At 42.1% G+C, this 14,212-nt stretch overlaps 1 protein-coding gene across 1 annotated transcript in view; it reads left to right on the forward strand.

The window, feature by feature from the left end:
- ARHGAP10 (Rho GTPase activating protein 10) overlaps positions 1–14,212 on the forward strand; it is a 155,129-nt gene that overhangs the window by 67,455 nt on the left and 73,462 nt on the right. Inside the window, exons 8-11 of the mRNA XM_005440899.3 lie at positions 1,796–1,925; positions 7,837–7,943; positions 9,611–9,705; positions 13,582–13,663. Coding sequence (XP_005440956.1) covers positions 1,796–1,925; positions 7,837–7,943; positions 9,611–9,705; positions 13,582–13,663 — 414 coding nt within the window. The remainder of the gene's footprint in view (positions 1–1,795; positions 1,926–7,836; positions 7,944–9,610; positions 9,706–13,581; positions 13,664–14,212) is intronic.

Genomic DNA, 14,212 nt, shown 5'->3' on the forward strand with positions numbered 1-14,212 from the left:
GCCAATGTTTTTCAGACCAAACCAAAGAGTTTCTTGTCAGGTGTGAGCTGCTCTGTTTTGCGTCGTCCTATTGTGTAATTTGTGGATGGTATGGTTACTTTCTGACTGTTTCTACTAATATTCTAATAAATATTTCTCTTGTGGCTGCTTGCAAACTTTGAAATGAGTGACATTCAGGAATAATAATAAACTGGACTTTTGTTTTTTTGGGGGTGGGTTTTGGGGTTTTTCTGCATGCTTTTTTTCTCAGTAACTACAGAAAATCATCTCCTTCCTGACAACTAGTAAGAATCTCATGAATTCAGTGAACATCTGTAGTAATATTTTTCTAAGGAAACTTGAATATTCAAATCCAAAGTAGTTTTGTACTCAATATTTCACCTCTTTCTGAAGAGGGTAGCAGATTGTTTTAGAAATCTACTCTGGCAATCTTTGTGCTTTCCACACTTATAACAGCGAATATCTAAACCATGCTTTTAATTTTGAAGAATATCAGAACTTGAAGTAATCATGTATTGAAATTGTGCACTGACTATTCTAAAATGTCCTGAATAATTCTCTCATTTTATAAATAATTATTTTTGGTGTGTTGACCCTGGCTGGATGCCAGTGTCCCACCAAAGCCGCTCTACCACTCCCCTCCTCAGCTGGACAGGGGAGAGAAAATATAATTAAAGGCTTGTGAGCTGAGATAAGGACGGGGAGGTCGCTCACCAGTTACAGTCATGGGCAAAACAGACTGACTTGGGGGGAAAAAAAAATATTACCATTCAAATCAGCGTAGGATAATGAGAAATAAAACCACATCTTAAAAACACCCTCCCCCCACCCCTCCCTTCTTCCTGGACTTAACCTTACTCCTGATTTTTTTTTTTTTTTCTGCCTTCTCCCTCAGAGCAGCGCAGGGGCACAGGGAACAGGGGTTATGGTCAGTTCATCACACATTGTCTCTGCCACTCCTTCCTCCACAGGGGGAGAGCTCCTCACACTCTTCCCCTGCTCCAGTGTGGGGTCCCTCCCACAGGAGACAGTCCTCCATGAACTTCTCCAGCGAGAGTCTTTCCTGTGGGCTGCAGTTCTTCACAAACTGCTCCAATGTGGCTCGCTTCCATGGGGTGCAGTCCTTCAGGTACAGACTGCTCCAGCGTGGGTTCCCTGCAGGGTCACCAGCCCTGCCAGCAACCCTGCTCCAGCCTGGGCTCCTCTCTCCATGGGGGCACAGGTCCTGCCAGGAGCTGCTCCAGTGTGAGCTCCCCATGGGGTCACAGCCTCCTTTGGGCATCCATCTGCTCTAGCACGGGGTCCTCCCTGAGATGCAGGTGGATATCTGCCCCACTGCTAACCTCCATGGGCTGAGGGGCACAGCCTGCCTCACCAGGGTCTTCACCACAAGCTGCAGGGGAATCTCTGCTCCAGTGCCTGGAGCACCTCCTCTTCTTCCACCGACCTTGGTGTCTGCAGTTGTTTCTCTCATATTCTTTCTGTAGTTGCTCCCCCCCCCCCCCCCCCCCCCCCCCCCCCCCCCCGCCCTTAAATTACATTATCCCAGAGGTGCTACCACTGCCACTGACTGGCTCAGCGATGGCCAGTGGCAGGTGCATCTTGGAGCCATCTGGCATTGGTTCCGTCAAACCTAGGGGAAGCTTGTAGCAGCTTCTCACAGAAGCCACTTCTGCAGCTCCCCTGCTACCAAAAGTTTGGTGCACAAACCCAATACATTATTATAACTCTTATCTGCCAGGAAGAGTAAGTCTTTCTTCCACTCTACTAATGGGGTTTTGCCATCTTGTTTTAGACACGAAATCGTTTTGAAGGAACAAGGTCAGAGGTAGAGGAGCTCATGAACAAGATCAGAAGAAATCCTCAGGAACACAAAAGAGCAAATCACTTCACGATGGAAGGTTATCTCTATGTACAGGAAAAAAGTAAGATGTATTTTTGTAGTACCCGTATTGTGCATACAGGCAAGTCTTATTTCTGCAGGTAACATAAACATGCAAAGAATGTACAGTTTATTGAACAGTGTCATCTGAGTACATGTTCAAAGCTCCTAATGGCAGCATTACTGTGGCATATAAAAAGATCATGGTGCTGGAAGCGTGACAGTTCTTAGCAGAGGTGACGGAACCCTGGGCGGGGCCAGGGGTGATGGTGACCACTCCTGCGCAGGGCAGCCCTGGGGAGTGCCAGTGCCTGGCCTGGCACTTTGCATAGGAGGATATTGCTTCAAAGGAGGTGTGTTCCACCGGTTGAGTGGAAAGACTTGAAGTCCATGTAACCCAGCAACTGGGCATCGCTCTATGTCTATTGTACGGGTCAAGGGTACTCATCCTACCTGACCATCACAGCAGAATGGTGGGCGCTCATCTGAGAGCCAACAGCCCAGACTGCAACTCCAGCTGGGAGGTCTGCACCATCTACCCCAGCCATGGCCAATGTCTCCAGCCAGATGGAGCTGCTGAGGGGAGAGGCCACAGTGCAGACCTCAGACCGCAGGATGTGCCCGGACCTTTCTCCTGGGGCAGGGACAGGCAGCGGACCTGCCTGCAAAAGCTGTGCCCAGGTGAAGGACCTACTGCAGCAGGAGTCTGAGCTGGCTGCGTAGCATCAGTGAGGCTGAGAAGGAGCTAGATAGCTGGTTCCAAGGACAGCCTACAGTGGACCCAGAGCCCACGGCCAAACAGCCAAAACCTCCCCCACCGGCACACACAGGAGGGAAGGCAGCCAATAATGCAGAAGAATGGAAGACTAACAGAAGGACCTGCAGGAGGAAGGGACTTCCCTTGGAGCCTGAGGCACCCTTGCAGAACTGCTTCGTTGCTCTGCCAACCGAAGAGGAGACAACAGTCACATCGGGAGAGACGCTGGAGCCAAGTAAGGCAGCCTGGTCTGCTCCTCGTGCGACAGCCGGCATAACTGAGGAAAAGCGATGGGCGATAGCAGTAGGTGACTCTCTTCTGAGAGGTGTGGAGGCACCTGTGCTGACCTGATGTGCTTTCTAGAGAGGTGTGCTGCTTACCAGGGTCTCACATCAGGGGTGTCACTGAGAGTCTACCAGGCCTTATACAGACCACTGACTATTTGCTGCTGCTGCTGTTTCATGTGGCACCAGTGATACAGCCAGGAGCAGTCTGAGGGGCATGAAGAAGGATTACAAAGCCCTGGGAGTGCAGTAAGGGACTTTGAAGCACAGACAGTTTTTTTTCATCAATCTTCCCAGTCAAAGTGAAAGGGTTTGTAAGGACCAGCTGAATCTGGCAAATCAACAAATGGTTGCAGGACTAGTGCCACAGTTACTTAGAACATGTGGCTCGCTGTGAGAATCCTGGGGGCTGATGAGGTTCATCTGACAGAGAAGGGGAGACCAGCACTGGTCAAAGGCTTGCCAAGCTGGTGAAGAAGGCTTTACACTAAAGCTGCTCGGGGAGGGGAAATCTCAATCCATCCTATTCCTACCAGTTTGGTGCCGGTGCCAGCAAGAGATGCCTGGAGAGGAATTGCAGGGCAGCAGGAGAACACCTGAAGAGCAGCACAAGGGAATTCTAACTGCTCCAGCCAGTAAGTCAGGTTCACTGGGGACCCAACTCAAATGCCTCTATGTAAACACATGTAGCATGGGAAATAAACAAGAGATGCGTGTACACCTGCAGGGCTACAATCTGACTGGCATCACAGAGCTGTAGTGGGATGACTCTTATGGCTGGAGCATTGGAATGGAAGGATACAGGCTCTTTAGGAAGGAAAGTCGGGGGAAAAAGGAGGTGGTGTTGCCTTCTATGTCAGCAACCAACCGGAGAGCGTGGAGCTCCGCTGGGGATGGATGAGAAGCCAACTGAGAGCAGAGCTTATGAGTCAGGATTAAAGGGAGGGCAGGGACAGATGACATTATAGTGGGGGTCTGCTACAGGTCACTTGATGCTAGTCAGATCGTAGCCCTGCAGGTGTACACGGTGTCCTCTATAGACAGGAGCTGCCTCACCTTCACAAGCTGTGATCCTCATGGGGAATTTCAACCATCTTGATATCTGTTGGAGGGACAACGCAGCAGGGCATAGGTAATCCAGGAGGTTATTGGAATGTGTTGATGATAGCTTCCTTCGCCAAGTGATAGAGGAGCCAATGAAGAGAGGTGCCATGCTGGGCCTTGTTCTCACCAAGAAGGAGGGGCTGATGGGGAATGTGAAGCTCAAGGGCAGCCTTGGCTTCAATGACCATGAAATAGCGAAATTCAAGATCCTTAGGGCAGCGAGGAGGACATACAGCAAGCTCACTGCCCTGGACTTCTGGAGAGCTGACTTTGGCCTCTTCAGGGATCTGCTTGGTAGAGTACCATGGGATAAAGCCCTGGAGGAAGGAGGGATCCAAGGAAGCTTGTTGCTGTTCAAGGATCACCTTCTCCAAGCTCAGGAGCCGTGTGTCCCAACAAAGACTTAAGCTGAGAGGCCTGCATGTATGCGCAAGGAGCTCCTAGACAAACTCAAATACAACAAGGAAGCCTACAGAGGGTGGAAGCAAGGACAGCTAGCCTGGGCAGAATACAGAGAAACTGAGTAGCCAGGGGTCAGGTTAGGAAAGCTAAGGCCCTGATGGAATTAAATCTGGCCAGGGACATCAGAGACAACAAGAAATGTTTCTATAGTTATGTCAGTGATAAAAGGAAGACTAGGGAAAACGTGGGCCGTCTCTGGAAGAAAATGGGAGACCTGCTTATCGAGACCATGGGGAAGGCTGAGGTACTCAGTGACTTTTTTACCTCTGTCTTCACCGGCAAGTGCTCCAGCCACACCGCCCAAAGTCACAGAAGGCAAAGGCAGGGACTGGGAAAATAAAGAACTGCCCACTATACAACAAGATCAGATTCAAGACCATCTAAGGAACCTGAAGGTGCGCAAGTCTGTGGGACCTGCTGAGATGCATCTGTGGGTCCTGAGAGAACTGGCAGATGAAGTGGCTAAGTTGCTATCCATCATATCTGAGAAGTTGTGGAAGTCTGGTGAAGTTCCCATGTGCTGAAAAAGGGGGAACATAACCCTCATTTTTAAAAAGGGAAAAATGGAAGATCTGGGAAACTACAGGCCAGTAAGTCTCACCTTGATGCCTGGCAAAATCATGGAACAGGTCCTTCTGGAAACTGTGCTAAGGCACATAGAAAATAAGGAGGTGATTGATGACAGCCAACAGGTCTTCACTAAGGGCAAATTGTGTCTGACAAATTTGGCGGCCTTCTACAACGGGGATACAGTGTTGACAGATCAGGGAAGATTGTCTGGTGTCGTCTACTTGGACTTGTGCAAAGCTTTTGACCCTGTCCTGTATAACATCCTCTAAATTGGAAAGACATGGATTTCACAGATGGACCACTCAGTGGATAAGGAGTTGGCTGAATGGTTGCACTCAGTCAACAGCTTGATGTCCAAGTGAATACCAGTGAGGAGTGATGTCCCTCAGGGGTCTGTACTGGGACCAATGCTGTTCTAACATCTTTGTTGGCATCATGGATGGGAACGAGTGCACTGTCAGCATGTTTGCCAGTGACAACGAGCTGTTGTGCAGTTGACATGCTGGAGGGAAGGGATGCTGTCCAGAGGGACCCTGACAGGCTTGAGAGGTGGGCCTGTGTGAACCTCACAAATTTTCAGCAAGGCCAAGTGTAAGGTCCTGCATGTGGGTCACTGCAATCCCAAGGACAGAGACAGGCTGGGTGGAGAATGGGTTGAGAGCAGCCTTGAGGAAAGAGACTCGGGGGTGCTGGTGGATGAAAAGTTCAACATGGCCCAACAACGTGTGCTTACAACCCATCCTGGGCTACATGAAAAGAAGTGTAGCCAGCAGGTTGAGAGAGGTGTTTCTCCCCCTCTGCTCTGCTCTCCTGAGACCCCAACTGGAGTGCTGCGTTCAGCTCTGGGCCCCCCAACATACGAAGGACATGGACCTGTTGGAATGAGTCCAGAGGAGGGCCACAAAGTCTGGAGCACCTCTCCTATGAAGGGGTTGTTCAGCCTGGGGAAGCAAAGGCTCCAGGGAGACCATACAGCAGCCTGCCAGTACCTATAGGGGACTTATAAGAAAGATGGGAACAGACTTGTTAGTAGGGTCTGTTGCAATAGGCCAAGGGGTAATGGCTTGTAACTGAAAGAGGGTAGATTTAGATTAGATAGAAATTCTTTACTGTGAGGGTGATGAGGCACTGGCATGGGTTGCCCAGAGCAGCTGTGGGTGCCCCATCCCTGGCAGGGCTCAAGGCCAGGCTGGATGGGGCTTTGAGCAGCCTGGGCAGGTGGAAGGTGTCCCTGCCTGCAGGTGTGTAGGAACTAGATGTTCTTTAAGGTCCCTTCCAGCCCAAGCCATTCCATGACTTTATGAATTGGAGGAAATTTTGTTTGATCAAAGGATGTATTTCATATTGTGTTTAATACCTTACTAATGACTTCCTCTAGAACTGTCAGACATTGTCGTCAGAGCAACATGAGTTATCAAAGTAGCCTCTGAAAACTGGGCTAGTTTGGTATGATGAAATTGACTGTCATTTCCTTGGTTCAGTGATATGCTTTCATTACCTGATTGTGATCATAGGGTCAAATAAAGCAGGCTATAGGCTAGGTAGCTAGTGTTGAAAATCTTGCTGTGGAGGTGCATGTCACACAAATCATATCCTGTCAATATTTTGAACAATTATAAATCTTTCTCACTCTAGTAAAAAAACCAAGTAAGATGCAGAACATTTACTGCTCAAGGAATGACCTCAAAGTAATTTATTTTTGTATGTTTTTTTTTAAATAATTTTGCATAAATCATATTTTGTCGATGTGTGCCCTTATGGAAATTTTATTTGCTTATTCTGATGAGAGATTTTACTTTTGTGATATTTCATTGATTACTGTTGAAGTAAAGACTTCTGTAAAATTTGTCACGAATTGTGGACACTGTAACGTTCTTTATGGAAACATCGGTATTACAGTGTTCAGGAATAAATTTTAAGAGAACTAGCAGTAAAAAATAATAAAAAAGTTATTTTGTGAGATCAGTTCACTCGTCTTGGTGGTCATGAGCTTTAAAATCAGCTGAAAGGATTCAGAAGAGGTGGGTGTGCCTGAAGATGAGTTGCAGAGGAGCAAGGCAGTGAGACCTTCCAGGTTAGGAGCAGTGAAATCCTCTGTTAGCTGGAGCTACTTGTGAAGAGCTTCCCTGATAATCTGGGGCAGAGTCCTTCAAAAGAGAAGAGTCCTTTGCAAAACTTTTTCTAAAAAAAGTAAATTAGTACAAGTGAGGAGATACAGTGGGTCAGAATCCAAGCTTTAACAGTTAATATTATCGTGCAAATCTGAATAATAGTGTATGCAGTAGGCTGGGCTCTTAAGGAAGTGTGTTCTATGTAGGGTGTGCACTGATGAATAGTTAGGAGTGATTTTTGGTGTCAGAAAATGTGATCAGACCTTAATCAGTAGATAATGTAGAGCTTACAACACAGGTACATTGATCTGCAGTTGCTTAGCTTCCAGTTACCAAGTGTAAAACTAGGTTTCTGTGTTCTGCCTAGATAATGTTTCCAAGGGATATGTATTTTTTAGGGAAAAAATATTTTTCTGTAGTAGTGAGACAAATCCATTTTTGGTTGCGAGGCATAAATGTGAAATACTACATATGTCAGTTTTTAGAATAGTTAGTACTGGTTAACATTTGTATTACTTTGTATTATGTTCTTAATTCACACCTTTGTTTTAAATACTGCATTACTAGGAATTAAGTAGGAATCTTCAGTATCATTTTGGAAAGCAGGAGAAGTAAATACACACACTGGAAAAAGTACGTACTATTCAATGGTTTTGTGTTATGTAGGACCTGCTCCCTTTGGTTCTAGTTGGGTGAAGCACTATTGCACGTATAGGAAAGAGACAAAAAAGTTCACCATGATCCCATTTGAACACAGATCAGGAGGGAAAGTTGTAAGTATATTTTTATATTCTACTTTTATACTTGCCCTGTATCAAGATCAGAAGATGTGTCAAGTACTTTCCCTCTCTACCTCCTTGCCCCCCTTTTTTTTTTTTTCTTCTTTCTTCATACGATTCAGTCTGGCATTTAAGGACATTAACCTGGAGTTAACAGACAGATTAACAGATAAGGATTCTGTAGACTTCAGTTGCTTCCTTTTGGAAGACCAGAGAACATGGTACAAATAACATGCAGTGTTTCATCAGTTAGAATCTGGTTTATCCATGAAGTATCTAACTTCTTTTTAATTATTAATCTGGAAATTATAATAGACATAGAAATTTCTTTCTTGCATGCTCCAGTCAGGTTTTTCTTTCAGAGATATAAGTACTAGATGTGGGACTAGAAAAGAGGATTTTAATAGAAATATAATTTGTACTGACAACTGAATGTAATTTCAGATCTCTTATAGCATCTGAAATATTAAAGACCCAAGACTCTGTTGATCTTTAAATGGCTCTAATTCCTATTGAAATAGTTGGGAATTGAGGGTACTCAGCATCTTCACAGATGATGTGTTAAATGAGTGCATTAATATGGATTAGATATGTTTTGTTGTAAGGAAAAAGGATATCTGAAGCTGGAAAATAATGCTCGAGTCAACATTCCTGTAAATGCAGCACCCTGCCCTGTCTTCCAAAACTGTGAATCTTTAACAAAATTTGAATTTTATCAGGGTATTATATCCCATTAGTTTGAGCAGAGGGGACATGGATTTCATCATTTTGAGGGCTGTATATATTTACAAAACATTGAATTTGGAAGAATCTTTCAAAAGCTCTGGAAAACCTGCCATACTGAAAATTGGTGGTGTTTGGCTTCCTTAATCATTTTAGTACTTCTATGAATTTTTTATCTGATTTACTCTTAATTGTAACTAGTCATTTTGTTAATATAGTATGTGTGTAAACATTTGGCATTCTAAAACACTTATAAAACCATTTTTCTGTATTAAAAGATCTCTCATTTTGAAACCCACAATGCAATTACTCCTTCAGTGACAACCTCCTGTGTCTAGAGATGTTGAATAAGACAAGAAATAATTAAAACGTCCAGTTAATCCTGATTAAATCCTGTACAACTCATGCAGCATTCACAGATGAGTTTATTTGATTTCTGAAATATTAAGGGTAAAATATGATTCTTGTGTTGATTGGTCTTGAAGAAAGGCCTGGTTCTGTAAGACGGATTGCAGATAGTAAAGAACACTTACATTGTTCTAGTTACTGTAGCAATAGCCTTTACTATGGAAATTGCTGTGGTTGATATAAAATGGGAGAAGGCTTTTTTTGCTCATTATGTGCTTATAACATGCAAAATCTTTATAGCAAAATGTTTTTTGTTAGTTCAAATTACTGTGGTACTGTGTCAATGCTGTAAAGTACTAGCTAAAAGGGACTCAATATTTTTTGCATTTATGTCCCATAAATGACCATGGAATTTATGTGCTATTGCACAGACCTGAACGGCAGCCATGAGAAAATTCTTTTGCAAGTGTCAGTTTTCAGTATAGCTTTCGCCATTATTTTAATGTAAATTTAACTTACTTGATTTGTATAGCTGGCTTACTGAAGTTTTCAATTACTGGGTCAAGCGTATAAAATCTTTCTTTTCACAGGGTGATGGGGAACTCTTCGTCCTTATGTATTGTACCAAAAGAAATATAGATACTATAGACAGGCGATTCTGTTTTGACTTGGAAGCTTCAGACAGGTAAGCTCGTGAAACACACTAGAAAGGACTCTTTCTAAGTAGTAGTTAATGTTACTGTAATACTACTGTTGTGTTTTCTTATTTTTTCAATACCCATTCAGACTGCCAATGGGTAATAGTCACTGGAGGAGCAGGCAAGCCCTGCCATGGCTCACAGGATTTTACTTCAGTTATGTGTAGCAGAAGCAGGGAGGATCTAAACTGAAATGTAGACATTGTCTGAGCTCATATAAAAAGAAAGCATATAAAAAGTTAGAGAAAGTATTATGAATTGCTGTTATAGTTGTGAAGAAATGTGGCTTAAATTGAAGTACACAGAGCTATAGTGAAAGACTACAACCACAGTAAAAATTCACACAATCATGTTATATAGACAATATCGTATCACAAGCCTTCTTCTCAAAATGACATGTGGTTGAGGGTTTATGCTGGGTTCTTAGATTGAAAATAGCACCAGTGGAATTTTGAGGCTCTTTAGGACTGGTGTTGTCATCCAGTGCATCTTGAACATTGTTGCCACTGCCTTTTTGAAACAGCACCATTTTGTTACTTTGTTTCAAAAGAGAAGAACTGCTCATTTACTTTGCTATAAGGGTCTTACCATATGATAAATACTGCTTTTCGTCAGTGTTGTAGTCTTAATTCATTTATGAAGGTGAGAGAGTCCAACTTAATAGGGTACTGCAAATAAATACGGCTGTGGTAATGCCACATTGTTTTGTATCTGTGCAGAACAGGATTATATCTAGCATTAAATGCTAGATACGAGTTAGTGAACTGTTGCTGAGTTTTTGCATCCACCCATTTTAAGCTGTTTTTAACAAATACATTTGCTTGTTACTTATACAAATTAATTACATTGAATATGTCCTGTAGTAGGTCTTCAAGTTTTATGTTTTTCATTTTTTCTAATCAAATTCTTATATGGCCAATGTTGTCAGACCCCTCTGTCCTATGATTGCTAGTGGTCTGCAGATATGTCTGTGATAAGTGTCATGTGCATGTGCACAGCGTTAGGTCAGAGGCTGTGGCTAGCTTCTGTGGCCAGTGAGACTGGCCTGCCTGAGGCATGCCCATTTCTGTAACAAGCAATGGGTTAAATGATTGCAAAACTACCACCGCGTCTGAAAACTTCCAGCTGGCATGGCAGATAACAAGACACTCATTTACACCTCAGGTGGCATTTGTCACAAGTGTACAGCATGGTTTCAACTTGCATTTTTGAATTGAGGAGGGTGTGGCTTAACTATTCTAACACTGTGCCCCAACAGTAGGAAAGGGAGTAAAGATTTAAGGTCTTGACATCAGCTCCTCTTGGGTCAGTGTTGGTCAGTATGAATAACAGATTTCAGAGTCTGATAAAGTTGCTAAAAAAGTACTGTGAGAAATGTCAGTCTGCCCCCCTCTGTGTGTCATCTCTGCTGTGCCAGGGTGTCTGGAGTTTGAACAGAGATGGATGGAGAGCAGTGTTTCCTTCATCCTGCAAAACATTTTTTCATTCTTTTTTCTGGTAGAAGTGGGAAAAAAATCTCATCCATCTTTCTGTCCAGATACAATAGACACAACTGGTCCACCGTGACCTTGATATCAGACATTTTTCTTTTAATAATATATGTGTGTAGTACTGAGATGTTCCCATGGAGATTAGTTCTGTGCTGCAGGCCATTAGCTTGTTTCCTTGGTATCAGTTCAGGGCACACTTATCCCCTTGGCTTGTCCAAGTTAAAAAATAACAGACAGATTGATGACTGGCCATGGGGTTTTCTTTGTTCCTGTGCTGTGGAAGGAGGCAAGATTATAAAATTTTAGGAAGGACTTTCCAGTAGCAAACGTTCAGCCTTGTGTGTGACTTGAGCATAGTTTCAAGCTAGCTGAATATTTACAGATTCCTCTTTTTAAAAGAAAGCCAAGATTATTCTTTTTTCTTTAAATTCCGAAACTTACAAGCATTGAGGGTGCTAGGATCCTGGCTAAATCTCTGGAAATTATGTTTTTTCATTTTCTAGTACTCCATCATGTTTAGTTGAAGGTGACTAGTGGTAAATGTAGAGAAATTTAAGTCTTAAGGAGACAGCAGAGGTCTCTTGAGGCAGGAGAAAGACGTTCTATTGATAAAGAACATTATCCTTCTGAACTACTACTTAGATTTTAATTTAACCAATACAGAACAAGGAAGAGGGAAGGCTTTGTCTCTTTTGACTTTAATTTGGAGACAAATAAATGTTTCATGCAACATATACTGAGTTTGATGTATTGCCTCTAGGTGATACTCTTTGATACCTTGACAGTTGTAATTTTACTGAAAAGAAGCAAAGTCTGCCCTGCATAAAAGTAATCTATTTGAATTTTTTTTTAACTAGTAAAGCAAGGTAGAAAAAAAAAAAAGCCAACAAATCAGCATGTGGGGGTTTTTAGTTAATTTAGCTAATTACTTAGGGTATTTTTTTCTACAGAGTGATTAAGTTTGCATGTTTAAGATGCTTGCAGCTCTGCTCTACTAGCAGACCAGTTTGCGCTGAAAAAAGGTGGTATGGCTTGAGAAGCTGTTTTGGTTACTGTTATTGCTAATAACAATCTTAGCTTGGTTTAGTCATAAAGGTTATTAACTTCAGAAATTAAGGCAAGGCTTTCATCCCCCACTCTAAGAGCTCAATGTCTATCACTGAGAATAGTAAGAAATTCCATTTGTATGGCTTAGTAGTCTCCTTGCTTTAACTAATGAAAAGAGAATGACATGCTTGATTGCTGCCATTTTCCAAAGTTATAGTTGAGTCTCCTGAGTTTAGATTGGTTTGCTAGAGTGTGAGTGCATGCCTTGTCCTCACATGTTGTCTGAAAAGAGATTTTGAGCAGGAGGTATTTGTACCTATGGCGTTTTATGCTGCAATTAAATTGTATGATTTGCTAAAACTTATGCCAAGGTGAAATAGAAACATCTCTAGATGTAAAAATACGCACATGATATATAGACTATTACGATTTTAAGTAAAAGTGGGATTTGTACTGGTTTTCTTTGTGCCGCTGTTTTTTAGATAGCATTTCCCCCTAGAACGGTTTTGCTACCTGAAGATAGATTTAATACGAGAGAGAGAGAGAGAGAGAGAATGTTACAAATGAGTTCTCTATTTCTATCCATCTCTGTATGATGAGATTTACAAATTTGCCAAAAGTATTGGCACACTGAATATAATGACTTTTTTTTTTAATTGACAGAAAAATAATTACCCAAATAATCTGTCCTGCTTCTAACTCTCCTGCTTTCTACACTATGTTACACCGCACAATTATTCTTTTTGGTTTGCTATTACAAAACCAGAAAAGTAGATTTATCTTAATATCCGTTCGCTAATCCTCATGTACCATAATTGTCCATCTTTGTTTTTTAGGAAAGTTATAATAGTGGAGTTTTGTAATGAGGTACTGCATTAAGACTATTATTTTTTATAAGACGGTTACTGGAAAACTATAATCATTGTTGCTGCTCTAAAGCTGAAGACTACACATCAAATAAGTTGACAAAAGCCATTTTTTATGTAACGACACAGAAATGCAAAAGCAAGTTTATTTAGAATTCAGAAAACTCAGTTACTCCCAGCAAGTGTTGGAATCAACAAGCTATCAACACTGAGCTATTTTAAATAAACTGAAGATTACATTTACTTTCCTTTTTCCTCCCTATCCTCCTTATTTCCTACTGTTTGTATTAGTTCTGTACCTTTTATTTTAAAGATGAGCAGTGTTCAGTAATTAAACAAAAAAACCCCAAACCTGACTTTTAAGACAATGGGCTTTTGCTTGTAGTTGGAATTAGATTTTGACAAGATTTTTTTAGTTGTTGGCAAATGCAGTTACTCTGTGCGGCTGGTACATTTGCAGGCCTGGAGCTCCTGTGACCATGCAGGCATTTTCTGAGGAAGACAGGAAGCTGTGGATGGAAGCCTTGGATGGAAAAGAAGCTGTAAGATAATTTTTTTTTATATTCGTTTATAGTGTTATTGAAAAATTCTCTCACCCCCTGCTTCCTGATCCTATTTATATTTTAATAAACTGGGATTATATAGTTTGCAAAATGGTAGATTCAATGAAGAAAGAATAAAAGTGAAATAAAACTCAGGAGAGATGAATAACTTGGTAAAGCTCAGTGTAGATCACTGCTAATGCTGATACAAGATAATTTTCACTGTAGTGACAGCATTGATTTTTATAAGTGGTTTCCCGTCACAATGATGATATTGATATTTTAGAAAATGTCTAGAATAAGTATGTCCACTTAGCCTTATGCTGACACACTGCATTACAGTGGCAAGACTTGCCCGAGTTAGTTACATTGTATTATTGTATTTGGGTTTTAAAACTAGATTAAAAAACCCCCAAACAACCTTGTCAATGGGAATGAAGTTGTACTTGAATTCACTTAATTTTTTGTTCACATCAGGAAATGGGTCTAAACTGCAGAGTTGAAACACACTGCAGGTCATTCTTACAATCATAAATATTATATTGGTCT

This window comes from Falco cherrug, chromosome 1 (assembly GCF_023634085.1).
Source record: "Falco cherrug isolate bFalChe1 chromosome 1, bFalChe1.pri, whole genome shotgun sequence".
Classification (NCBI taxonomy): domain Eukaryota; kingdom Metazoa; phylum Chordata; class Aves; order Falconiformes; family Falconidae; genus Falco; species Falco cherrug.